This window comes from Nansenia antarctica, assembly GCF_963989245.1.
Source record: "Nansenia antarctica genome assembly, chromosome: 2".
NCBI classification, from domain to species: Eukaryota; Metazoa; Chordata; class Actinopteri; order Argentiniformes; family Microstomatidae; genus Nansenia; species Nansenia antarctica.
The window spans coordinates 15,935,773-15,949,900 of record NC_137675.1 but is presented as its reverse complement, the minus strand read 5'-3'; the positions used below and the strand labels follow the sequence as shown (position 1 = coordinate 15,949,900).

General features: G+C 41.6%; 1 protein-coding gene across 1 annotated transcript in view; it reads right to left on the bottom strand.

The window, feature by feature from the left end:
• Positions 1-14,128, bottom strand: part of sorcs3a (sortilin related VPS10 domain containing receptor 3a) — a gene marked incomplete at its 3' end in the record, with an annotated part of 139,572 nt that overhangs the window by 57,933 nt on the left and 67,511 nt on the right. The window contains exon 3 of the mRNA XM_080522483.1: positions 6,118-6,217. Coding sequence (XP_080378609.1) covers positions 6,118-6,186 — 69 coding nt within the window. The 5' untranslated portion in view covers positions 6,187-6,217. The remainder of the gene's footprint in view (positions 1-6,117; positions 6,218-14,128) is intronic.

The following is a 14,128-nucleotide window of genomic DNA, read 5'->3' as shown; positions in this document are numbered from 1 at the left end:
CAACCAGCTTTAATAATAATTAAACTACAAAAACCATCCTTCTGGGAGAAGAAAAAAGGAGGGAAAAGGGGGTTTGAGGGGTAGTCCCACCACACAACCCAAATGGAAGTTTTTTCTCCTCAAGAGGATTTGAATTGGAAAAACAGCAGCACATTTGTCAATGACAAAAATGCCACCCCTCTTTCCAAAGCTTTAACTACGAAGCCTCCCTGGTGGTGATTTAGATAAATTGTTTTTCATTAAGGGCCAATAAACAGACTGCCGATTCCCAGCCAGGTTTTTTCAGTGGCCGGGCCTTCCAATCTCGCCATTCATTACCCGTCACCGGGGGGACAGAGAGAGCCCCCGCCCCAATTCCCCCCAAGTGTCTTAGGGCTTGTCAGATGCAATTTATAGTTTTTTTTAAGCTCTAATCATTTTCAATAATATTGTATTAAGCGACAGTGTTTATTATAGGGTAGGAAATTACATTTCACCTTGCATTTTTGATTCCTCTGTCAAGGCCTCTCACTTAGGGGAGTAGCACAAACGCTCGAAAGTCCTTGAAGGGTTCAACTGCTTCATCGTGTATTTTGACACAGAATTCCTTTACATTTACTGTAATATATTTAATATTGAAATATGACTCTTTCTATTCATGGTGTAATGTATTGATATTGTGTTCATATACTGTTCTAGATCTGGGTAACCTTAGTCTCACTGCTGTACATTGCCTCCTATGCCTACTACTTACAAGAATTGATATACAAATACATCTTATATACTGTTTATGGTAAGAATAAAAAGTATTAGAGGAGTAGGGAATGCATTAACTGCAAAGAACATCCATCTATTCTGAAACTGATTTAATTTCCTGCATGGTAGATTTATTTTATTTTGCCACATAAAATATTTCCCTGATATTGTATGCTGTTTCTCTTACAAAGGTTGGACATGTCTTTGACAAATACTCATAACTCAGCTAAAAGCCTTGTCATAACTCCACATTTTCTTTGAGTAGATTTAATACATTTCTATTGGAGATTGTTTATGAAGACCCATATGGATTTGGACGTGTCCATCTGTTGCTGGATCAGTTTTAAGCAACACTCAGGAGGGCTTAAGTAATAGGGCACATAACTGTGAGTTACTTTCACAACACTGCACACAAGCTCTCTGGGCCTTCAACACTTCAAAATGCAACTCTTTATGTAAGAAAAACGCACCATGAAGCCTTTATAAACCTCTATAAGGACTGCATAGATGCTTCACAAATAATTTATTTTACGACAAATGACAAACTATATAAAAGGTGGAATTAAGCATATATGCCACATTTAGGTAACCACCATGCTGTGAGGTTACTGGTTTACGTTTCTCTGTTCTCTTTTTCGGGGTGATGGAGGATAAATAATTATATTAAATATAATATAATATAATATTAAATAAATAATAATAATTATTATTAATTACAATTTACAATACAAATACAACAATTGGGCACAAGATCGACCACCAAGGCCTCATTCGGACCCAGGAAAAACCCTGGTATGTCCTGTATAACATGATAGCCATCTATGAGCAATGCACTGTATATAAGATGATGACCAAGGGTCTTTCTGTTGCTGACCAAGGGGCTGAGTCCTGTTGATGGCGCCCAATTTTCTTTTAGACTCTGTAGGCTACTGTATTTGTTTATTACTATTTCATAAATATATATTGTCTGAATTTGTCTTGTTTTATCAAATGTTCCAATTATTTTCATTTCTTGTGCTGGTTTATTATGAACAACATGTACAATTGCAGGAAACTAGCACAAATAATTGTGTGGGAGAGAGGGGCCGCCGCTGCCAAAACGTGCACAGTTTTGGGTCGCTCCACCGCCAAAATCTCACTCCAAACTTTTGGTGAAACTTGGCAGCCCTGATTGTAATGACCAATTTGTAGCAAGACCACTTGTTAACAGCTACAGAAACAGTGATTACTTTTCCTCAAAACCAGACCAATCAGTGTGATTCTTTTTTTCTCACCGCATCCACTTGGCAATTGTGATGGATCTGAGCTGAACTGAGGAAGTGAGCTGGGTAACAAAACAAAATCAATAACGGTTGAGGAAGAGGCATAACCTCTTTTTGTTATCTCTCTTGATGCCAAGCTAGTTCAGAGCACAACGCTAATCGTCATGTGTGGAACACCATGATGCTAAGCTAGTTCGGGGCACAAAGCTAAAGTCATGGAGCAGGATAATAGTTTCCATGTCAACTGACGGGCAGAAGCCTGCAGTGATTGAAGATACTTGAGAACTAGAAACAAAGGGATGATGAGGACGTCCCGTTGCTAATGGATCATGTCAAGGCAGATCAATTAAGTTGAGTGTGTGAGTGAGGACGTCCTGTATAAGTCCTGTCAATTTGCTGTGAATTGGGTAATACCGTATAACAACAGCATTATACTGTACTGACAAACATTATCAAGACAGTTACTTTTTTTGTTGTTGATTTAATCTGTATCATGATTTCATGTGCGTAAGTCATTGATGACTATAGTTAATTAGGGTATCTAATAAATTCAATCACTCAATCAATCAATCAATCAATCAATCAGAGAAGTGAGTGTGATTCAAAACATGGAAAGAGCCTTGAAATAGATTGAATCATGCATGGGAGAATTAATTATGGGTGTCTTTTGTAAGGCTTTAACTCAAATGTCACCACCATCATTCAAATCTATTATGCACTCTTATAAAAGGTCAAGGCTCCCACTTTTCACAGAGACAACAGGTGAGAATATTCTCAGCCACTTGAACAGAATCTTTTTTATACACATATAAATATTGTAATACGAGTTGTAGGAAAAACACCCCCAGGGCATTAGATACACAAACACACCACAATGACAATATAGGATCATTACCGCTCTTCTCAACGGTGACAAGCATGATGCTTTCCCTGTGCTAGACTCGCAGATGCTAAACTTGTCTGTTCAAGCACAAAAGAGACACAAATAACACACAAATAACCAAACACGTCTGCCTTACCAAGGAGGGTTCATCCATCCACTCAATGGGACAATCGAAATAATGAGATAAGGGATATGTTGATGGAGGACTGTAGTCATAGCCAGAGGTCAATGGCAGCTGCTTTTGAACAAAACATGGCCTTTAATGAGGACATGATCCAGTGGCTTCTTGGATCTTGTGACTCCCTCAACAACAACATAATGGTCCCATACTCTAGACATGAATCGCCAGGCATGCAGCGAGGGGTTTCTTTACTGTTTTCTCATTGACATTCATATTTACAGTTACATGTCATTGAGCAGATGCTTTTATCCAAAGGGGCTTACATTCTAAGTAAGTTAATCACCTATACATCTGTCATCGTAAGTCAAACTTCCTATAAGAATAAAATGCCATCGGCGGTCACAGTGAAAGGAAGCAAAACAAGTTGCGGTTATTTTATTCATTCTTTTTTTTTTCAGGTTCAGGTGATGTAATGTAGGGTGTTATGGGGTGGAGATGTCTGAGGAAGAAGAGCCCTAGGTGTAGCCTAAAGAGACGAGGGTCTTTAGTCTACAGCAGAAGATACAGTACAGTAGTGAGTCTGCTGTCCTGACGGTTGTGGGAAGCTCATCCCCAAACCAAAAACACATTGTATGCGGTGCACAGTAACGTATAGAACCTTGTAAACATGGAATCATTTGCTAGCACTGATTACTCGAGCAAACAAGACCAGTTTTAAAAACGTGAAAAAAATTAATAAAATAAAAAAACATCTGAAGGAACATCTCATGTCACAGGGCCTCTCCTCCAGTCTGTGTGGCATCCTCTGCCCTTTATTGTTGCTAGGTTTCTGATATTTGGGATTATTTTATTTTATATATTTATTTTTAAATATGTTTTAAATTTCTGCTTTATTGGGATAGAGACAATAGAGATTGACAGGAAGGATGTGTGAGAGAGGAGGGATGACATGCAGGATAGGTCGATGGCCGATAGGTCGATGGCTGAATCAAACCAGGGATCCTGCGATTATGTGGCATGTGCCTTAGTGTAGTAATGTAGTATTGTCTTTGCATTAATCTGTGTTTTTCATGCCTATAACTGTTATGTACTTTGCCATGTGTTTTGGGGATCCTAATAAATTAAACTAAACTCTCACTGCACAAACAAAACATAACAAACACATTTTCAATGCAATAGCTGAAGGGATGGCAGGGTTTTTCCAAAATGGGCTTGGGGACTATTGTTATCACCAACCAAACAGGCTAGTAGAGAGGAGAACAGCCACAAGGTCAAGCCAAGGTATTTCTCAGTCCCAGTCTGACCTGGTTTATAGCCGTCCGCCCACAGATCCCACAAACCCGATATCTAGAGAGGGATTTTCAGAGTCAGCAGCGGTGATCTGAGGACTGATATGACTCTCCATAAGATTAGGGTGCTGGAAACTCAGCTGTGGTTTTTGCTCACATTACCATCCTAGTAAAGTTTTCCTTGAGAGTTAGAGCCTTAGCTTGGTCCTCAAAAAGAGTTCAGGGGAAACTTTTGCTTACCTCGTCGGTTGGTAAAGTCAGTAGTTTTGAGAAAATAGAACAATAAAGATGCTTGGAGAAGACCTGTGTTTTTATTAGTGTAGGTCTACTGCAGCATGTATCTCCACATCAATTTGACTCAGGATTTAGAAGAAGAAATCGGACCTTGATGGTCTTTTAATGGCCACACACGGCAGTTTTACACTCTGATCACACACATGCAAGTTTTTAGGTGAACACACACACAAACACAAGCACATGCACTATCTTCGGCGGGTCGCCAGGTGGAAATTGTCCTCTGCCTTTGTAACCCATCCGGGCTGCCATTCCTCCACTGGCAGCGGTCGCCCTTTTGGCGCGGCTTGAACCGACGCCCGGCGCCCCGGGGACCAAGTAGCGTTCTTCACCATCGTGGTCAGGGACGGGTGATCACTTTGGCATGTCTTTCCATGTGGGGTGAAGGAGACCCCTAGTGGACATGGGGGGAACATGCCAACCCCAAGCCACATATATATGTGCCACGGCAACCAGGCTTTCACCCTTTTTGGACTCCCATCCAGGTTACTAACCAGGCCCAGCCCTTTTTGGACTCCCATCCAGGTTACTAACCAGGCCCAGCCCTGCTTAGCTTCTGAGATCTGACGAGATCAGGCTTGACAAGGTGGTACGGCCGCACACAAGGTGGTACGGTATTTATATATACTGTATGTGACACGGTCTGGTGAAAAGGTCTGCATGTCTGCAATTGTCAAGTTGTGCAAACGGCCAAAAAGCGTATTATGTGTCTTATATGTTATTTGCCGTTTTTTTTGCATATTATGAAAGTTGAAGTGTTGAAGAGTCCACTTGATGTAACAAACAACCGTTTTAGGATCACTAATCATTTGTGAATTGGATTCACTGTGTTGTCAGCCTTGGTTGCTACTGGGTAAGTGATACATGGCTTGTAAACAAACTTACGTTCTAGGATGTGTTCAAAAGCTGTATGATCATCTAATTATGTGTAGTTTTTTAGTATGTTGATGTCCTCTCGGCATGTCGTGATGTGCTAAACATGCAGTTAGATGTTCATAGCGATGTTATGTCTTAGCTCCTACCTAGGTACCAATGTGATGGTAGCAAACGCAATTCAGAGCTTTTTTCTCCGGTATTTGGTTTGAGGGGTACCAACATTCAAATGCATTATCTCCTTCAACTATTTTCAGATTTCAATGTATCACACATCATTTGAAAGCTTACAATATGCACTTTCATAATCATGAAAAAGGAAAGAAAAATGACCTGCCCTACTTGAGGACTTTTTCACCAGACATTTATATGAATATGATATTAATCTTCAACTGAGTGTCTAAATCCAGCATAGGGCAATGTTACATACATCAGATGATTAAACATCAGGGCATCTTGAATAGAATAACTCTTTTTAATACCTGAGAGAGAAGGTATATTCTATAATCATACAACCAGGTATCAACAGGCAGTTTAGTCTCTAACCTTGACATCACGTTTGTGTTTGTTCATAGAAACTGTTTTTGTTTATAGAAACACAAAGTGAACATGAATGAAACTAATGCACATTAGAAACATGCTTTCTCAAAGAAGTCTTACCTTTCTCTTGTTGGATGGGCAGACATACAGGTAACTTAGCACAGACTTCGATCCCACTTTGTCATTCATTTTCTCATAGGTGGTCCCATAGTTGGTTGATCTGTAAATCAAGAACATGTCTTTCGGCTCAGAGATTGACAAACATAAGCATAGACATAGGCGAACATGCAGAAGCAATGTCTCCATCTTGCCATTGAATTTGACGTTATTTATACTGTACCATGAGAGTAAATATTCCAATGAATGTACCTCTGATGGCGCACACTTTTCTCCCCTTTCTCACTAAAGTAATCAACAATATGGAAACCTTCAAAGCACCAAATAGACCTCCTGTACAGTATGTAAAAATGTAACATATTGAAGAACCAACAAACATTCTGATATAAATCCCCTGGCTACAGTACTGGGGAGGTTAACCAATCACTGATGGCTGATAACATAAACCAACCATTCAGGAACATCTGGGGGCCTAACACATTGAATAATTAATGCTTTTCCATGGACTACTTTGAAATAAAATATGACGGATGCAAAAACATGTGGATGCTCGTGCATCTAGGGGGTTTAAATAATTTAGGTGCGGGAATGAGCCTGTTAGCTAACATAATCCCCTGAAACACCACATTTATCCATAACATCCAACTGACTACAGTATCACAGTCCCCCATTTAGTTGTTTTAAGGAAGAGCCGCCGTGTTCATGATTAGCTACTTAGTTCTGTCTGAGGTAAAAAATAATTAAATAAAAAACACTCCCACACCCACATAGCAACTCCCATTGCTATATGCAATCTATACTCTGAGGGGGAAATTCCTACAATATTTCCTCGCTCAGGGTTTTTCCTCATTGTTCCTCTTTTTTTCGCCTTGCGACTAGTGCTGCTCCAGCAGTAATAGGTTTCAGTGAAATTACAATAAGATCTCTCTCATTCCGGTTCATTCCCCGGAGTGGCTGGGAAAGATGGCCACCATGATGACAAAGTACAATAACGAGACAGACAGTCACTGCATGAGGGCGTGCTGCTTCCACAGGATATTAAAAGAGAGTTTAGGGGAAGGAAGGAGCTGGGAGGACTGAAGCTGATGAGGAAGGGAAGAGAGGGAGGGAGGGAGGGAGGGAGGGAGGGGAAGGGTGGATGTGTGGAACAGGCCCCGGGAACGCTCCCGAGGTTACATTGTCTGAGGTACATCGTGTCTTTGGGAGTGACATTATAGCTCAATAGAGTGCTGTATTGTGTTGCTTGAATGAATGGCATTGTGTTGCCTGAATGAATGGCTTGCCAAGTGCAAATTGAAGAGATAGTCTGAGCTGCTGTGTTTAACATATGCAATGTGCATCCATGTTACTTATCACTGGTCACCTTCAAGAAAACAAATCTCTAGTTCCAGCACAATCAGATGGAATGGACCTGGCTCCTATCCCACTTTTATCCTAATGCAGTACTCCGTCACAGACTCAGTAAAATGATTAACACTTCCTAAATATGAGATTGTATGACTTATTCAATGTTGCATAGAGAGATGCATAAAGCGATTAGACATAACTCATGTTGTAGGCTGTTCCTTCCTATTGGAGCTCTGGTGAGTGTTCACAGGCTCAGTGACATGTAAAGTCCTAAATCTGAGGTCATGCTGTACGATTACTTTGGTCTTTGATCGCTATTTTTCTATCACTAGTATGGTGAATGTTACGGCACAATCTGAATATCAAAATGTATTCAATCCTACCGTGAAACCCTAGTGCACCGGCCTCCCACAGTTAGTCTGATTTCCCTTTTTCTGTTATTCCAAACTTAAACAACTACATATTCATGAGTGTCTGCAGGGAAGGAAGCTGTACTCATAATTAGCATGCAATTAAGGTGTTTACTGCGGCCCCAGCCATACAATAGGCGCTTTTGTTCTCTGTTGACAGAGGAGACGTCTTTCTTCTCTATAGACACGGGAGACGTGTCTTTCTTCTCTGTCATTTCATTTCCGATCAGCTCCCGTCCACCGAGACGGATTTCTACAGTTTACCTGTTGTTTTGTCTGGTCGCGGTCTGGTGAAACACAGTTGGGGGAGAAGAGAGCCAATGTTGCGCATGAACGAAGTTGAAGGAATACACGTTGCCACGAGAGTTGAAAATGTTGGTTTCGAAAAAGCAAAACGCAAGAAGTGCCCACAGCATAGGCAACACTCTCTCTTTCTGGCTGACGAGCAGTTTATGAACTATCACCAAATAATCCTGGATATCTGAAACGAATGGGTTTTTTCTGCTGCTTGGTGACGAACGAGTTCACAGAGATATTCCTTGAATACCAGTGAAGGGGATTAAGGATGAGTTGCCTCTCTGGGTGTTGTGTCTGCCAATATTGAGTAGAGATGCCCTCAGGAACTGTGGGAACTGAGTGATGAAATTCATTCACCACAGTAAAGAAGAGACGCTCTTTGAGGTAAATAGAGAGCTAGAGGAACGTAATCAACCATTCCAATTGTACACAGTTCGAGGCAAAGGGATCTTGTCTTATGTTCCTCCAGTGGAGCTCATCTACCTCCACCCGGGAAGTGTGTTTTTCAAGCAGTAAAATGCAGTTAGTTCAGACTAAACCTGCATGAAAATACTTAGCAATAAACTCCTCTAGTCAGATGGAAACTGTTGGTTTTGAAAGATGACGTGATACTAAATATTTTTTTAAGATTAATGCATTCAGAGATTTTCATGAATATGAAAACCATGACACAGCTTCTTGCAGTTGGCACAATGTGCTAAAACAGTTCAGGAATTATGCCAGAATCTGTGATATTTTCCATTGAAATCTCAAGCACCCCAAGTTTTGACCAAGTGCCATCTGAAAGAGAGAGAGAGATGGAGAGAGATGGAGAGAGAGAGAGAGAGAGAGAGAGAGAGAGAGAGAGAGAGAGAGAGAGAGAGAGAGAGAGAGAGAGAGAGAGAGATCAGGGAATATTTATTGTCAAGTGAACAGTACAAACAAAAGACAAAACCTCAGTGGCCAGAAATCGTATTAGGGATTGAGGTTTTGCCAGATGGCTGACAGTAAACCAGAGCAATTCAGTGATGGTGTATAACACCGCCGGCCAGGCTCTGGGGAGCGAGAAAAAGCCCCAGCACTTCAAAGCGAGGCAGCGAAAACTCCAACCAAATCACCTTAGTCTCTGGTGCTCACACACACACACACACACCCAAACAACGGATAAAGCCTGGGAGTGTGCAGGAGCCGAAACCTACTCAGAAGTCTCTTCCTGCATTGTTCCAAGCGAAACAAAAGGTTGCTGATCTGTCTCGGAGTGTGAAAGCAGAGGTCCCTGCAGTTGAAGGAGTTCCCAAAGAGAAAGGGACTAAGTAAGGGTTTGCATAGAGAACAGAGACATCAACAAGGCAGTATGTATCAATAGGTTTGGTATCTGGTAACTCAATTAACAAAAGGAACAACTTACCTGACATTGGCACTCTGCAAGTCCCTCCTCAGAGAGAGAGAGAGAGAAAGCCAGCCTTTAGGCTCTTAACATGATCTTTCTCACAGACTGATATTTGTTCTGAATGCAGAAAGCATCATACAAAATGATGGGCGTCGAGGGGATAACAATGTCTAAATGTGCCATGAAGCCACAAACATTTCCATGGCCGATTATCTGAGATCTGAAGCCCTTTTGTTCTAAGATGGACTGCAAGGGATGACAGAACCAATCAAACTGCAGGTCCAAGGTGGGAATGGACTGTTTGGACAGAGTCCAGGAACCTCTGAACGACCAGGAAAATGAGATGAGATCTTAGCGATTGAGATTTGGTTGGCAGAGGTAGAACACAAGGGGGGCATGAATAGGGCAAGGCAGTGGCAGTTTACTAAAACAAGTTTGAGAGAGAGTTGGGAAAGCTAGAGAGAGTTGGATGAGCAGAGCACTGTGGGGCAGAGCTGTAGAAGAGAGAGAAAGGGAGGGAAATTAAGAGAGGTGAAGAAAAAGGTCATACAAGACCTAGCTAAAAAGGCAGAAGGAAAGAGTGTAGGGCGAAAACTAGTCCCCAAATCATTACGTTCTGGAGTATCGTTTTCTGCAGACCAGGAAATACGGTCAAGGGGATTGTATTATCTGGCTATGCCAGCATTTGACCATATCTGACGTAAGATACTTCAAAAACTGACATAAGATACATTGCGTAAGAGTTACATGAAATGTGACTTAGGCAGTATTAGGCATTAACTATGACTGGTTAAGGGTAAGCATTAACTTTAACTGGTTACGGTAAGTTGTCAGGGCAAGGCATTAGCGAATATTCGTTTTAGCGTTATTCACACCGTAATAATGAGTCGGGCGGTTTTGGCCTCCACCACCCCGCCACCTCGTTATGCAGTGTTCTTGATTCCGTATTTACCTGCCAGTATAGCTAGATAATACAACCACCAACCAATCATATCCGTTGGTCTGCAGTAACGATCACCCCAATAATTTGGAGACTTGTGAAAACTGACAGAAAGGATTCAAAAGTAAAATACTTTCAAAATATTCCTTATAGCCTCATTATGATATGCTAGGGAGGGTATCTTAGAAACAGAAATGGTTACACTTTACATTCAATGTTCCCTGTGCAGTAACAGTCTGTTCTACATGTTCTACTCCATTACTACTGTATACTATTAGAAAGCAATTACACAATTTTATGTAACAACATACAGTTTTAATTCAATGATGTTACCTAAGTTATTACAGTACTACTACAGTACATGCGTATGTAGTGAGAGTAACCATTCAACCGTTCATAACTTCACCATTAAGCATAACCTAAAAGCTCCTTAGGGAAGTGAAGTCAACAGGACCCCTGTGTAAAAACGCAATGCAGAATCACAGGCCATTAAGATAGAGTACTCTACGAAAATAATAAGCCCCACAGCAAAAAGGGACTGTGATAGCACATTGTATGTGGCTAATCTAAAGCCTTAATACACACCATTTACAATCACATCTCTACGATAAATCATAAGAGGCTCCATCAGCAAACTGCCGTCATTCTGAGTACAGCGATGGAGCTCAGCTGAAGGTTTTATGATGACTATGAAAATCCATTCTGCTAGCTACTGCATGCCAGAGAGAGAGAGAGAGAGAGAGAGAGAGAGAGAGAGAGAGAGAGAGAGAGAGAGAGAGAGAGAGAGAGAGAGAGAGAGAAAGAAGAAGAAGAATATGAAGAGGAGGGGAAAAGAAGAAGAATGCATTGGCAACGAAGGTGTCTGGAGCAAAGGCAGCAAATATAGCTTTTAATAATCTCTGCTGCCATCAGCATAGCTTATCTCAGCAAGGAAACCAGCATTGTACAAGCTGTCAGAGTGTTTATCTGAGGAACATATACACTCACACAACACTGAGGAACACACACACACACACACACACACACCTGCACACACACACACATACACTCTCTCTCTCTCTCTCTCTCTCTCTCTCTCTCTCTCTCTCTCTCTCTCTCTCTCTCTCTCTCTCTCTCTCTCACCTAAGGCACATTAGCTGCAGCCGAATCTCTCCTCAGAAATCATTGAAGCATAATTGAAAATGACTTTGGAGAATTGCCACATTATGGGGTGGAGGATATTTGCAGGTGTTCGGAAGGGAAGAGCACCGTGGATTGTCACCGAGAGACGCTGTAGGAGAAGAGGGGGAGACTGAAGCGTGAAAGAATAATGGAGCCAAAACATTCACATTTACAGATTGAGTCCTATCTGTGAGTAGATGTTTAGTTTCTTTCTTTTTGGGGGGGTTTATCGCTACACTCGGGTTGACCTCGAGAAATGAGAAACAAGTGCAGAGAGAGAGAGAGAGAGAGAGAGAGAGAGAGAGAGAGAGAGAGAGAGAGAGAGAGAGGAAATCTGAAGTGTTCCATGCGTGAAACAAACAACAGGCAAATGTGACTGCTGCGGCTGCAGCACTTCGGCGAAGGCTTCCTGACTTTGGATAATAAAGGTGCTGGAGAAGTCAGTGAAGATCCCACTGGGTGAAATGAAGATAACCCTAACTCTAACCCTAAAGCACGAGATAGCACAGTAGTTATGGCATGTTACTTCACAGAGGAACATAAGGAGGCTGTGGTATTAGAGTTTCAATATCCACAATATAGCATCATACTCCAACCAACAAGGCATTTCATGTGACATGGCTTTCATGCCATAATAGTTTTCATCTAAGGAACAAGTTCAGTAGGAAAGAAATGCTGACACTCAAAGTTTTGCAGGACCTGTACCACGTGAGGCTCTTTGGACGGGCTCTTTGTAATGCCTGGATTGGAATGAGGAATGGTACCAAACACATGTATTTGATACCGTTCCTCATTCCATTCCATCCATTGCAACATGTTTGATATCATTCCTCATTCCATTCCATGCATTACAACGCGCCCGTCCTCCGATTTCTACCTCCACCAGCCTCCTGTACTGTAAATATGTCGTAGTATCCCTCTCACATCCAACAATGCTCTTCCAAACCTGACAGTGCTACCTTTGTCTTCACTTAACCTCATCCTGTTCACTGTATTCCAAAAAGCTATTTTCCAGGGTGAATCTTTAAATATACACATACAAGTTTAAGAATCCCCTCAAGGCGCAATTATTTTTGCATGAGGCCATAGAGTGCTTTTTAGGTCACATGGAGAAGAATCCGCTAACGACATACGTTTCTTCGCCGCAACCGTGTGCATGGGCACTGATCTGAAACATAACGTGACTCACCGTTCATTCAACTCGGCATCCCTACCCTCTCTTCTGCCGTGTCAACACCCAAAGTGTTTTGCACGGTTAGCATGTGACTCGCGCTGACCCTGTGTCTCTTTCGGGTCACGGCGCCGACTTTGGTGTAATTGCCAAGTGGATCTCCTTCTCTCTCACTAGTGGATACGGAACAAGCACAAACGGTTTTTGGTCATTATTGAAGACCGAGAGGACTCTGCACCAGGGGTACGCTGGACTATAACATATCTAGGGATGTAATTAGGGCTGTGTTGCGCCACAGAGGGCTAAAGGTTTTAATGTGTTTCTGGAATGACCGGCATCCGGAGGGTTGTTACTGATGTTAAGTGACACCTCTGGGTCGATGGGGAGGGAGGAGCACCTTTGTGTGCTAAGGCCAAGGAGAAGGGGGAGTGGTAGGATGAATCTTTTACATGGAGTGTCTTGAATGTGACAGCGAGAGTGGAACACAAGAACCAACTGAAGATAGTCGCCCAGAGGGGAAACAAGCAACGAAAGATCGAATGACTTATCAAATGCAATTTTGAATTAAGAAGAAAAAGGTTTAATCTATCATTTCAGAGGGATTTCACCATTTTGTCATCATCATTTTCATCGTTCCAAATGCTGCAGCTTATGTAGTTTTGCTTGTAGAGGTGAATTCACTGCCACATTTTTCTGTAGAGCAGTTTATGCCTTTGGGGGGATTGTGAAAAGGTGTGGAAAGGTGTGGGAGGAAAGTAGCAAGGGTTAAGCTGTGCTTTCACGCATCATCTCCTCTAACCTGCCCCTTGGCATTCTGAACCCTTTCAATAATCGGCCATATTTAAGTTGAAGCTGCAGCATCCATACAACCCTCTAATTTCATGTTTTCTTTTCTCACTTTGATGAGAAATATGAGACCAAATATGATGACCAAAAAACACTGAGCAAAGCGTACAGTAACCAGGAGAAATAGCAAAAAATGCTTTTTATTTTTCTCTACACAATGGCAATATTTGTACTGAATCTTTCCAGCTTTTCTAGCCATGTCAAAATGAATGAGGGCCGCAAACAGAGTCCTGATTTATATCTGCCATAACTCTATTGATTTATGCTCATCATATTCTTTATGCAAAATCCAATATTATATCATTTCCACTTTTGCTGTCAGATATAAATCATTCAAAAATGAATGGCACACAAATGCAATCTGAGGTTAAATAAGTGAAGAAAGGCAGAAGTAGGCTATTAGATGTCTTCACTCTTTGCTCTCTAACGGGTGTTATTTGATAGTGTACTCATTTAACGCTGTACGTCCTGCT